The 15,108-nt window shown below is 37.7% G+C and overlaps 1 protein-coding gene across 1 annotated transcript in view; it reads right to left on the bottom strand.

Moving 5' to 3' along the window:
• LOC114659672 (copine-8) overlaps positions 1-15,108 on the bottom strand; it is a 650,855-nt gene that overhangs the window by 264,427 nt on the left and 371,320 nt on the right. Inside the window, exon 8 of the mRNA XM_028812277.2 lies at positions 732-835. Within this exon, the coding sequence (XP_028668110.1) occupies positions 732-835 (104 nt within the window). The remainder of the gene's footprint in view (positions 1-731; positions 836-15,108) is intronic.

The following is a 15,108-nucleotide window of genomic DNA, read 5'->3' on the forward strand; positions in this document are numbered from 1 at the left end:
ATATATACTTAAGTTTTGAATGTCAAAATGTTTTTGATAGTATAGTAACCACAATTTTGAAATTGGGTACAGGCCAAATTCAGTATCAATGAACTTCATCAAGATAAGACGTGAATTAACATTATGGAGGACAGATATCAGATACTGTATTGTGATGCTGGACTCCCTGATATCTGACCTGTCTGAGTCTGCTGATACTACACAGCTAACCAAACTAAGCCTCGCTGTACAAAACAACATGTAAATGTAACAAGTAATGACAGTAAAATGCAGAAGGTTTTCCATCATAGCTACATGCCAAGAGAAAGGACTCAGACTCATGTTCTTTCACCTGTCAGTTGATTCAGAGAGCAGTGAAGTAAAACTAAGAGATGCACAGCTCAGTGCACTTTAAAAATAAACACATTTTTCAAAATAAATCAGACAGTCTTTATATGAAAATGTATCCATTTTAAACAATTAAAAATTACTTTATATATGATTAAAAATAGAGAATGTTGTTGAAAAAAACAACTAATTCTCCCATCACTCAACAATAACCAAATGAGAGAAAATGATGCAACTAGTTTTCAAATGAATCAATAATATTTTTAAAATAGGCAATAAGCAAATATCACTACTGAGAAATATAATTAACAACAGTAAAGCAGGCTGGCACAGTCTTTTAATACATTTGTACAAGAACAGAAAAAAAATCATACGACTAAAGGGCATACATCTATAACACTTACGTTCCATCTTCATTGCTTCTGTAGAATACCAAAAAAGGGTCAGATTTTCCAAAGAAGTCCTTTTTGTCCAATTTATTGCCACAAAACTGCATCATCACAACCTCCTGTAAAAGAGAATGTAGGAGATCTATGTTACAAATTCTTATAAAGCCATAATTAGTTCCCAGCTAGACTCACCATTTCTCACTGCCAGAGTTATCAGCAATCAACACCCTCTGCCCATGTAGTGAAATGCCTACAGACATGGAGATCCAAGACAGAGTGATGTTTGCTACATGGCCATTCAGAATATAATAGGTTTAATTACATGGCTCAATTTTTTTACATTTTCTTGTGTGTTGTGTATCTTGTAACTTGAATAGCTTTTAGATAGTAGATTAGCAGACTACAACAGCTGGTTAAAGATCTGGTGGGCATCTAATGTAATCCATTCATCAATCTACCCATCCATTTTCCAAAACCGTTTAAACCTGAGCAAGATGGCAGGGATCTAATATAATTACATTTGTAAATACTAGAGACAATTTTTATGAATTACCTGGATTTACAAGAAAGATGGTCTACATGTACCTTGAGCAGACATTTGGTGTGATTTAAATATATGACAATGAAATTGCCTAGCTGACTGTTTGGTGCATAATCCATACTATAATCTGATCATAAAATGTAAGATACACACTGTATACAAACACTTAACTCAGACACATAGAAGTAAGTCCCAAGTAAGTGACAGGCTTTCAAAGGACTCTTGCTAGTTTATACATTTTCAAATGATACTGAAAATGTGCTACAACATTTTAACAGCATCAAATATCAAAGCGTTTACCAGAATATTTGACCTAAACCAGCTCACAAGTTAGCAGTCCATTTCAAGTATACATAAGAATACATTTCTTTGCATTCCACAGTATTTTTGGAAAGGAAAAATAAAACCAGTAATTATGTTTTTATGTATTTTTGTCAATATCTAACAAATTCCAGACCGGAATTGTCAAATGCCAACCTGATGTCTATGGCATTATACAATTTAATATTACCAAAACAGGTATGCCCTTACCTTTCTTCAATGGACATCATGCATAGGCATGTTAGCCTTGACAGCAAACTTGGAAAGTCTGCTACTCATATTATTTTATATGAGAGAAAAGAAAGACAAAGCTGTTGTTAAAGCGTATCTGTAAGTCATTGTGTGCATTAGCACTTAAGTATTGTTGCACTCCAACTAACCCACAGATTTACAAGGGTGGGTTTAACTCTTTGAACACGCTGCACATACTCAGTAAATGCATAAATGCTTTCCTGATGTACAATAAATATAGGTCACTTTCATTTTCAATGTAACAGATGTTTTTCTTTGCTTTACAGTTTTCTCTGACAGCTACTCTAAATAACAAGAGGCATTTTGAAAACTTCACTCACCTGGAAAATATTCATATCTGAACAGATGTTCCATCAGAACAAATGTTCAGTTTAATGTACAGTAAAACTGCACAGTTATATTCTACACAAAAAACTGAACCTTTTTTCACAGCATCGAATTTAAAATAAATACGTTCAGAGGAAATACTGATTCACATTATGAGAGCATTATTTCTTTATAAAACACCTGCATTAGAGAGAGGTGAAATATTGAAATATAACATTTTGTGACTAGCAAGTAAACCTAAAAGGGTTTCCACTAATTTATAAACAGTATAGGATTATATTTGTACCATGCACTGAACAATTAAGTGGCAAAAGTGTTACATACTTTACATATTCATCTATGCATCTTTCTAATTCAGGGATTTTTTTACAGTGTTCAACAGCAAAATTGGTTAGGAATAATAGAACCCTAAAGTGGTAAAAGGCAGGGAGCGATCTGCAGAAGATCCCCTTTGCAAAGAGATTCATACTCACAGAATACCAATGAATGCTTTTACAGAGGAGTAATAAAGAATGGTAGACTCTGCCATCCACCGAAATCTCCACTGGAACCTAGTGAACATGGGGGATTGTGACAATAATCCCCAGCTGGGCAGGATATCTGGTTTATGACAAAATAACCAAAGATAGTGAAACCATTAGGGATTTTTAAAAAGCCAATGGAATGCCATAGGGTGGTAGATGGCAGCAAACATCTTAATCTTGTGACGGGTGAAATGTAGGGTAATGAAGCATCAGAGGTGCAGGGACACCAGAGTAGAAGAACATTTACCACTAGGTGACTCTGGGAAATAGTTTAAAGATACCTCTGGCCAGGATTTACATCTGGAGATGGGTGGAGAATGGTTGGAAGAACAGTCCAAGAGAGAAAAACAGACTGGACGAAAGAAATGTTTAGGTGTGGTTCCTAAGATATGGACAAGCATAATATGCACAATAGTGCAAACTTAAGAGGGGAAGCTGGTTCCTTTTTTGCCTTGATATTTCCCACCCAATGGGCCCTTTTTTGCAATAAAGCAGCTCTTTTGATACAGTGTACATATCTGTGGCATTATTTTTGGAAGTAAGTGATGTCAGGAGGGTTTATAAATGACAACTTGAAAAAAATGCTTAAAAGTTTTAAGGTTAAATCAGCAGATTGTGCAGATTTCACAAGGCTCCATATTTATCATAAAAATGAATCCACAAAAACAAGTTGGAGATACCAAGAGGCAGGCAAGGAATAATGGGCTGATGCAACATCACGGGTTTTTCATCAAGTATGCCAGCCATCTTTTAGTTATCCCCCGTTTTCAGGAATCAATATGTCGTATTTCTAGGCACACTTCACTCTGATAGAATTAAAGTACTACAGATGTGTGCTATCAATTCTACGCCTAAATAAGGGGTTTCTGCTAACTATAGATTATGACAGATGTTTATTAAATATACATTCATTCCAACCCAGCACATGTGATACAATGTCTCAAGAACTAGTAACTCAGAAATTTTTCATTTATAGGTTTCATGAGTCAGGTTCCTAGAACATCTCAAAAGCAATCGACAGGCATTAAAAATAGATTACTCTCTAAAAGCACTGTGGATTAAAGCACATTTAAACCAAGTGTAACTTACGCACATCAAAACAAATTAAATGTGTTCACATTCATTTCTTCACAATCATCTTCATGTACAAACCTTAATAGAATTTAAATGTTACCCATGAGCTCAAAAGTAATTATGTACAGTAAGAAAAGCAGGTATTTTCTAGTATCACAAGCAACATTTTACTTGAGAAATACTTTCATTTTTGTGATTTTTCAAAGGACAATGTCATGATCTGAAGCCTCCAACATAAGGGAGCCTCTGTTTATAACACAAGCAGCAAGTTGCTGTCAGAAGTCATCTGTAAAGCCTGCCTATTAGAGCTGTCAGATGCAAAAATGAAACCACATGCCTGGACTTATAAGAATTGTCATTATGGATCATTCAAGTCAACATACAGATACAATTATGTAATTATTTCTTAATCTACAGTATACCTTCTAGAATAATATCTCTCTCTGCATTAGAAAAATCAGGTAAAGATTTGCTTTTGTTGTCATTAGCATGCTGCTTAGTTTTACAGCCATGTATTATATAATGTAATATTTAGGGTGCTCCAAAATGCAGGGCTTCTACTCATTTAACTTTTCTGACATTTTTCACTTTCTCCAAACAACAGGATTAGTGTCGTCACTGTGACTAGGGATATCTCATAAAAATATTAGTCTTTGTCAGTAATCAGACTTGTGTCTTGTACATTTCTTTTATACGGTTTTCAAAATTGATAGTATTAAGAATTTACATACACTGATGGGTCAAAACATTACTGCTATCTGCCTAATATGCTGTTGCTACTCCATATGTCACCAAAACAGCTAGAAGACCTCTAAAGGTGCTCTGAAGTATCTGGCCACCAAGATATTACCAGCAGATCCCCTTAATTCCTGTAAGCTGCAATCAGACTTCTTGTTCCAACAACAACACATCCAACGGATACTTGATTGCACTGAGATCTTCTTGCCAAGGTAATATCTTGATCTTTTCATCATGTTCCTTAAGCCATTCCCAAACACTTCCTGCAGTCCTGCTGAAACACATGAACACTGCCCCAAAGCATTACACTCCCTCCACAAAACTATCGTCGTCCCACTGTGCATCCTGGTGCCATCTCTTTCCCTGGGAAATGACACATATGTACCAGAGGTTAACATGATACAACAAGGAAAGGAAATATGTGGATTTTCTTCCATTGATCCAAGGTCCAGATTTGTCGCCTGTATGCCAGTTGTAGGAATTTTCAACAGTGAAATTGGTCTGCACAGGTTAGATGCAGGGTGTGTCGTAGCACATCTGCATCAGTAAACCTTGGCTGTCCAATAACCTGTCGGCAGTTTGTGGTTTTTCCTTCCTTATGCCACTGTCAGTAGATACTGTACTATGTATGGACTGTGAGCACTCCACAAGCCTTGACATTTTGGAAATGCTCCAACCCAGTCTTCTGGCCATAATGATTTAGCCTTTATCAAAGTCACTCAGGTCTTTACACCTACCAATTGCTTCTGCATTCAACATGTTAAGTACCTGTCAGCTCACTGTTTAATATACCCCTGACCTTGACGTATGCTGTTGTTACAAGATAGTCAATGTTATTCACTTCTATAGAAGAGTGGTTATAATGTTTTGACTCATCAGTGTATTTATTAAATACACTGTGATAAAAATTAATCATTATTGTTACTATGACTCAAAGCATTTTTAGTGGGATCCCTATGTGTACTCTTCAACATAATATGCAAGTATTGCTACTATTACTAGCAAAAAACCTTAAAACTAAATGTGTAAAGTTCCTTCTTGACATTTTGTCTATCACCAGCTTTTTAAAAATGTTTATGCCACATATGACACTCATTATCAAGAGTCTGCTGGTGTCAATCAGTTTGGCAATTCTTGTAATTGTAGGTTTCCTCAATATTGTAATGCTGCATTTTTTAATTAGATATTGTGTTGTACTCTTGTTATCCATGCTTGTAATGGTATATACTGTCATTGACAATTGTTGAAATAAAGGCTGATTGATTAATTGATTGATTAAATTACTGAAAGATTCAATGTGAGCGCTTGTAGCATGTACCTGTTTGTTTGTTCTTGATTATGTTGCAGATGCGTACTGATATATGAACATATTGCGTCTTAGAATATATGTGTATTTTATACAGACTACATATATAAAAAAATAATCTTTTGTTCATACTGTATATACAAGTAGAGAGAGCAAGAGAGAGAACTTTTACAGTTGGAGGTTAGAGTACAAATGGGTTAACTTACTTAGGTTGACTTACTCAATAAGTTGACTGAAACAATAATCATGGTCTAGAAATGGAGTAAGAGTATCAGTAACCAAAAGTTCATGCAACCAGAATCAAAATATAACACACAAATCGGGGTTAGACCTAAATAAGAATTTGTGAATGGGGAGCCTTTCAACAAACAAAAAAATACTAGAGTTTTGGGTTGAATCTATAAACTTGGACAAACCAAGAGGCTTAATGGGCTGACCTTCATACCCCTTGACATACAATGTTAAGCCATCCTTAATCACTGATTTCATCCCTAACAACCACAACAAATAAACAATATAAGTTGCATTTTAGTCCAGTCCCACTTACAGAATTACTTTAATTTAGAATCATTAATAGGTTTTCATCCATGAACTACTCATTTCAAGTCCTTCTACATAATTTCTGTTGGGTTTAGGTGTGAACTTTGACTAAGCCAGTCAAGAGATGCCTGTAGTTTGTTGGATATTTTTAGGATCCTTTGGAACTCCCTGGATAACTGCATGCATTGTTTAAAACTTATAGGGAGAATGGATTACATACAGTTGTATATATGTTACATATGTTGCTAGGGACTAAAGAGTTTGGGTCCTCCCTGCTCTTCCTATTCCCTCACAAACAGAAGTCAGTGGAAGATGTGACTTTTAAATATCTGAATAATAAGAATAATCTGATGCTGAATAAAAATCAAAGTCAGTGTAAAGCCCAAAGTCCTAACTCTATACAGTTAGGTCCATAAATATTTGGACAGAAACAACTTTTTTCTAATTTTGGTTCTGTACGTTACCACAATGAATTTTAAATGAAACAACTCAGATGCAGTTGAAGTGCAGACTTTCAGCTTTAATTCAGTGGGGTGAACAAAACGATTGCATAAAAATGTGAGGCAACTAAAGCATTTTTTTAACACAATCCCTTCATTTCAGGGGCTCAAAAGTAATTGGACAATTGACTCAAAGGCTATTTCATGGGCAGGTGTGGGCAAGTCCGTCGTTATGTCATTATCAATTAAGCAGATAAAAGGCCTGGAGTTGATTTGAGGTGTGGTGCTTGCATGTGGAAGATTCTGCTGTGAACAGACAACATGCAGTCAAAGGAGCTCTCCATGCAGGTGAAAGAAGCCATCCTTAAGCTGTGAAAACAGAAAAAACCCATCCGAGAAATTGCTACAATATTACAAGTGGCAAAATCTACAGTTTGGTACATCCTGAGAAAGAAAGCAAGCACTGGTGAACTCAGCAACGCAAAAAGACCTGGACGTCCACGGAAGCCAACAGTAGTGGATGATCGCAGAATCATTTCCATGGTGAAGAGAAACCCCTTCACAACAGCCAACCAAGTGAACAACACTCTCCAGGGGGTAGGCGTATCGATATCCAAGTCTACCATAAAGAGAAGACTGCATGAAAGTAAATACAGAGGGTGCACTGCAAGGTGCAAGCCACTCAAAAGCCTCAAGAATAGAAAGGCTAGATTGGACTTTGCTAAAGAACATCTAAAAAACCCAGCACAGTTCTGGATAAACATTCTTTGGACAGATGAAACCAAGATCAACCTCTACCAGAATGATGGCAAGAAAAAAGTATGGAGAAGGCGTGGAACAGCTCATTATCCAAAGCATACCACATCATCTGTAAAACACAGTGGAGGCAGTGTGATGGCTTGGGCGTGCATGGCTGCCAGTGGCACTGGGACACTAGTGTTTATTGATGATGTGACACAGGACAGAAGCAGCCGAATGAATTCTGAGGTGTTCAGAGACATACTGTCTGCTCAAATCCAGCTAAATGCAGTCAAATTGATTGGGCGGCGTTTCATGATACAGATGGACAATGACCAAAACATACAGCCAAAGCAACCCAGGAGTTTATTAAAGCAAAGAAGTGGAAAATTCTTGAATGGCCAAGTCAGTCACCTGGGGCCTCATGTATAAACGGTGCGTACGCACAGAAATGTTGCGTACTCCCGTTTCCACGCTCAAATCGCGATGTATAAAACCTAAACTTGGCGTAAAGCCACGCACATTTCCACGGTAACTCATACCTTGGCATACGCAATTTCTCCGCTCGGTTTTGCAGACTGGTGGCACCCTGCGTCAAAGCAGCGCTACTGTTCCTGCGTGGACACCCTTTCTTTCTTAGCTCTACGTTCCTGAGGCGGCTTTATAAATACACTGAAACTAACTGCATATTGTTTATTAGTGTAATGCATCTGATTGTAATTAACCTGCAGCAATACAATAGTCCAGGGAATAGCCATAGTATTCCAAATACCATAACTGCTTTAGCGTTGTTACTCTCACTGCATCTTCTTCTTCTTTCAGCTGCTCCCGTTAAGGGTTGCCACTGCGGATCATCTTTTTCCATATTACTCTCACTGCACCACTCGGAGTATTTATATCACTGTATCTGAGTGTGAATCACAGCAGCAATTGATCGGAAAGAGAATTATCGGTATACAGTTTCAAGTACACACTACCTCAACCACGGCAAAAAGCGTCAAATGCCTTTCCTGTACGGACCTCGCGTTTCAGAAACAGTTTCATCCCAAGAACTATAAACGCACCCAATCAGTCCATCAAGTGCTCCTTGTAGAACTGTTTGTACTTATAAGTACAATGACCTCACTTTAAACTTACACTACAGTTATAATATTGCACAACCTGCGCCACTTTATAAAGCGCGTATGATGACAATATCATTTTTAAGATGAAATGCAGCAAAATATGTTGCATATAGTATACAGATAAAACTTTAACTTCATTTAAATAATCTGTATTGTTAATAATTAAACATGTGAGGACATGGTGCCGCAGCGCTAGCTAGTTCAGGGATTGTTCCTGCATTGCGTTGTATTCTTGCTGGTGCTGACGCGACACTGGAAGGATAGACGGATAGAATAATTAAACATGTACTACGAAGATATTTCAATGTTCCTTAAAAGTTTTGAAGAATCGGCGTTCTAAGCTTACAGATGGCTTAACATCTATTACAGAGCTGATTGTGTGGCGATTGGGTATTTGGAGAAAGAAAAGGAAGGACAGGAATTGGAGGTTAGTACGTTTGAAAGAGACAGTACTGCTGTAATAAATTATTTCATCGAAGGTCGCACATGGCGCAGCAAGCCTCTTGCGTGAGATATGAACAATCACTGCGCCACCGTGTTCCCATGTTTAATAACATGCTTTCATTCCTATCATCATGAAAAAAATATCACGTATACATCTCAGTATTTTAATTATTCAGAGAGCTGTAATATCACGAATGTAATGGATTCTGTGTCCTGTCGGAGAAAGAGAAAGAACGGAAGCACGTAGTGATTCACACACATAGAGCACATAGAAGATCAAATACAGAACAGAGCATTTAACGTGCTACTTGAGAAACTAGTAAAATAAACGATTTTAACATGAAGTTTATGATGTTCTACTTTAATGGCAAAATAAACTACGTGATTAAAGTGGAAATTTCGAGATTAAAGTTGACATTTCGTGCTTTTTTCCCCACTGTGTGCCTATTTTTTTGCCTGTACCCTAATAAGCTTTCATATGACACTCAGACGATCCGCTGTGAGTCGCCTTTTCACGGCGACTTTGATATGTGATTTCTTTTTTATTTCGGGTACTGTGCGACTTTGTCAACTCGATCTTTCGAGTTTCTCCGACACTCTGTCACTCGATCAACTTTCTTTTGTTGATTATACCACTGCTTAAACCAACAAATAGTACGTTTTTCCTTTGCCTCCACTTGGTATTCGCTGAAATTCTTATATTTTCCCCTGTGCTTTTCCCATTGTCTTTTCACAGAAGCCTATTTATATTGATTTGCATATTCAAAGAGGCGTAATTCTGGGAGGAGTTTGGGTGGGACAGAAGGCGCATGCACGTGCGTTACTTTTCACGCTGATCGGGATTTATGTAGTGGAAGAACGTGAAATTTTGCGTGCGCACAGATTCCTGCATCTGGATTTTTCTGTGCGTACGCACAATCCCGCTTTTGTGCTTACGCCATGTTATAGTGTGAGTTCTACGCACGGCGTTATACATGAGGCCCCTGATCTTAACCCAATTGAGCATGCATTTCACTTGTTGAACACTAAACTTCAGACAGAAAGGCCCACAAACAAACAGCAACTGAAAGCCGTTGCAGTAAATGCCTGGCAGAGCATTAAAAAGGAGGAAACCCAGCATCTGGTGATGTCCATGAGTTCAAGACTTCAGGCTGTCATTGCCAGCAAAGGGTTTTCAACCAAGTATTAGAAATGAACATTTTATTTCCAGTTACAGTAATCCCTCGACCATCGCGGGGGTTGCGTTCCAGAAGTAGAAGTAGAAACCATATGTTCATATGGTTCTTTTAATATATTTTAAGCCCTTATAAACTCTCCCACACTATTATAAACATTTCCCGCACAATTATACAGCATAAACCCTTTGTATTCTCTTAGATATTAGGTAAGATTCATTTAAATTATGTATGTAAATACAGTTTATATACAGTAAAACCTAAATATTATTTTAAAGATATCGAGCATCTCCAATATCACATATGTTACAGCCATTACGACAGACAGGCCACCGGCAATAAATACGTAATAAATTCAGGTAATACATTCTTACATAATGCACAGTATAGAAAACCATATACAATTAAAAAAAAAGTTCTGTGCTTTCAAAAAAATGAATTCTTTAACAGTCAGTCAGATCATATTATAGCATAATCTTAGCTATTTGTGGCATGCATGTTTTTTACTATTCTTAAGTCTTAAAATACAGAGCCTTGAGATTTTCAAAGCAATATACAGAATTAATCCATTCATTGGTTGCTAGGGCTGTAGTCTGAACAAACACTTCCAGACATTCCTTTTCCCTTCCGCCTCCTCTTGGGGGGAGGCATTCCCAGGCCAGCCAAGAGATATAAAGTCTCTAGCAGGGGTGTGGAAATCAAATTTTTTTCTACTTGTTCACGGACAAGTAAACTTAGAAAATCCACTTGTCCACCAGCTAAATTCACTTGCCCATAAACAAATAACAAAAGTGAAAAATAGTTTATTTTTTCTGATCTCTTTTATTGATACCAAAACTGCCTTCCATTTTAAAACTGAAAAAAGTTCTTTCAGGGAGTAGTATTTTGCCACCTTGCTCTAGAACATTATATAAAAGATTCCCTTATCATTTTAATTTACTAATAAACAATGCCTTCATTATAGCTACACTAGTTCTATTTCAACACAGGCGTCCCTGCCTCGATGGTCACTCCCTAAATTTACACCATTCTTTTCCTGCACAGAACACAGAAATTGAAAGTCAGTAAATGGCCTGTTGTGCTTAGCAACAGTGTAAGCAGTATTGAACAGCCTAGCATAACGCTCACCCTCCGAGCGTTCAACTTTAGAAAACGCTTTTTCAATTGAACCAACTTTCTTCTTACTTTTAGACTCATGCTTTGACATACAGGCAATGTGTTTCGCAGACAGCTGATGCGACAGTAGTGTGTCTTTTCTGTCGACTTTCTTGTCGGTAAATAATGTGAATGTTTTGTCGGCAATAAGTGGATACTGACGGCAAATTTGACAAAAAACGGAGTCAGTGTTGTCTGCATTTACCCACGGAAACTCTTTGAGCCATTGCGATTGAAAAGACCATTTTCATTTTTATCATACTCAGCTTTTGTTTTTCTTTTCTTGCCCTCACAGTCAGGTTTTTCAGGGCCTGTTGTGCCAGTTTTAATCAAGAAACGATTCATTTCTCATCTGCGATACTACTTGCTTCAGTTTCAGCAACACGCATACAGCGAGAAAAACGCGCTTACTGCAGTGCATTATGGGTTACGCAGGTAATTCCTAAGGATGTATTCAAAATTCCGCAAGATGGTACATTTCCAAAGAAGTAAATATTACCAATGTTGTCTGGAAAAAATAAGCGTGTCTAAGTGAAGATTTTTATTGATATTTCATAACATTTGGAAACTGTTAGAATGTTTTCTTCTTTATTTTTAATAAACTGACAGCGCGAAACCAACTTGTTTTATATGAAAAATTCTCTAATCAAAAATGATCTATAGACAGCTCATCAAAATGAATGTTGTAACGCAATAAATTTCTTAGCTCCTCAATATATCACAACCTACGCGAAATCACAAATTTAAGGAAAGATTAACTGCCTAACAAGCTTTGTTATGTGGTGAAAACATTTGCATTGTAAGTAAAATGACCGCATTTTTATGTAGAAACAATGAATTTTATCAATTATATATAAAAGTTATCGATTATAATGAAAAATCATCAGATTACATTGTAATGTCGGCATGAAAAAAAATGACTGCATCTCCAAGCGTGTACATAGTAGGGTAAAATACTTATGTAAGACCGTAAGAGTGCTTCCCCTTTGAAAAATCAGCTGTCATTTGTAAACAATATTGAAGACCAATTTGAGACATGAAGAACATGCCTAAGTAGACTGTTTCTGCACAAAGTACGTACCCAAATGTTTAAAATTTGAAAGTAGTGGTAAAAATGTGCCCTGCACAGCACATATAATTATTTTTTCTCCAGAAAATTGCACTTGTCTGCGGACAACTGTAACCAGAAAAACACGCTTGTCCGACGGTCAATTTACCTGTGTCGGATGAGTTGGGCGTTGGATTTCCACACCCCTGCTCTCTAGCATGTCCTGGGTCTGTCCCCCAAGGTCTTCTCCCAGTTGGACATGCCAAAAAACACCTCCCCAGGGGGAGGGCATCCTAATCAGATGCCCGAAACACCTTAACTGGCTTCTTTTGATGCAGTGGACAAGCAGCTCTACATTGAGCTCCTCTCAAATGTCTGCTCTTCTCATCCTATCTCTAAAGCTGAGCCTAGACACCCTGTGAAGAAAACTAATTTCTGCAGCTTGTATCCATGATCTAGTTCTTCCAGTCACTACCCACAGCTCATGATGGCTCTGAGGCTAAGGATCTGTGCTGGTATCTGGAAGGTTGCCAGTTTCAATCCCATTACTGCCTACTCTGTTGGGTCTTTGAGCAAAGCTCTAACCTGAAAATTGCTCCAGGGGCACTTTACAATGGCTGACCCTGCACTCCGACTCCCAAAGGTCATGCAAAAAGACAATAGCCCCTTGGCGATTAATACATTAAATAATACAATATCACAGGTGAGGGAAGGAACATACTGTAGGTCAACCAGTAAATCAAGAGCTTAACCTTTCAGCTCAGCATCTGCATAACTGTGGATGCTACTCCAATCTGCCTGTCGATCTCCTGTTCCCTTCCTTCCTCACTTATGAACAAGATCCTAACCTGAACCTTGAAACAACTGTACCAGTACTACAGAAATTAAAAGGTATTTTTTACTTTTCCCTCCAAATTTTCTGTAATCTAAAATCTTTTTATCTTGTTTAAATCTCTTAAATGCATATTTGCTCTCTTTGCATGGATTTGAGTGTGAAAATATGAGTACAGCAAAAAAAGGAAAAATGCATACCCAAAAAAATCTGATTAATAAAATCATTTGCACATCTCTACACAATTTTCTCCTATAAATCACAATCATCTTGTAAATGTGTGTATGTGAACACACCTCAGTCCCGCCCGGTTGCCACTTTTAATCAACCATTTATGGACTTTGCTAATGAACTTCATACATATGCAATCACGATTCTGCAGTCTTTCATTGGCGGGTAGATGCAGCCTCTCATCAGACGCATCCAGATACTACAAATTGTATTTGGGCTGTCCTATGTTGTGTTCTCCACTGCATTGTAGCGCCTCTCCTCTGCACTCTACGAGGGTAGCCACTATCATTCCTATAAATTTTCTTTTTATATTGACATGTACAACCAAACTATATGATAAACCAAATGCAGTCCTCATTAATCGTTTATGGCTTCCAGCACCACGGGGCCAGTTCCCTCTTATAGGAACATGTTGCCAGAAAGCCAACCATTGTTAAAACTTGTATATGAACAGGTATAGCCTGATTTGGGGCAGTTGAGGACAACTCAGCAATGTCTGAAACAGCTCATAAGCCAGCCACTCACCCTGGGCAAAAAACTTCAAACTGTCCCTATAAACTCATCCTCGTAGTATTTTGGCATAGTCTTCAAGCAGTGCTAAACAAGCCATGTTGTGTCAAACCATTAAGCTATGAATAGGCTGCGGGTCATAAGATTTACAGCTTTCTGTACACAAGGAGTGAATCATGTCTGTGTTTTACTATGCTTTGGATTCTAATCCTTAGAAATGACACCCAATATAACAGACAAAGAAACAAAAAGGTTCTTCAGTGCAAATATGCAGCACTAACCCACCCATCTACAGTATATTCTGTTGTCAGCTCATTTCTCATTCAAACTGCTACCATTAAATTCCTATTCTGATAACAACGAGCTCTTATGAGTGACATCTAATCCCATATGTTTATTTTCCATTGTCTATATCAATGACTCTAGTTTCCTGATGTCAGAAAATTTTCTTTAACACACCACTAAGAAAAACGGATTACCGAGAAAACTCAAGAAGCCTGATTATATCTAATTTAAATTTGTTTCTTGCAAAATTAAATGTCAGTTTTCTGTCACCAGTGTTAAAAACAAATCTGACCATAACCTGTACTTTGAATGCTACACCTTTTGTAGTCAATGATAATGTGTCACACATGTGCGCTTGGGAGACAACTTAAAGGCTTGTCTGACTGTAATTTCATCCTGAGCCCAGGGTTGGCGCTGTTGCCTAACGCTTCTCCTCCTTTCACTCCTACAAATCAGACAACCAGCAGTCCCAATGATGCCACTTACAGGTCACAGTTCATTGGCCCAGCCCCTTCCAGTTTGGCAGTTTCTTAAGGGGTGCCACTGCCAACTTTGAGTTGTGATTTGACTACGGTCTGAATAAGACCTTACAATTACCTGATTATTTTTTGTCTTTCTTTTTCCATCAATTATACAGGGTTTGCCTCCAAGGTGCCCTAAATTGTTATCTTGTTTTGTTCCCTGTTTTACAGTAGTGTAGTTGGCAGGATTTACAGGCAGGATGAGAGAGGCAGTGGACCTGACAATAATGGTAGTGGCCCACACAGAAGTCCAGGCACTCAGGATC

This window comes from Erpetoichthys calabaricus, chromosome 1 (assembly GCF_900747795.2).
Source record: "Erpetoichthys calabaricus chromosome 1, fErpCal1.3, whole genome shotgun sequence".
Classification (NCBI taxonomy): Eukaryota; Metazoa; Chordata; class Cladistia; order Polypteriformes; family Polypteridae; genus Erpetoichthys; species Erpetoichthys calabaricus.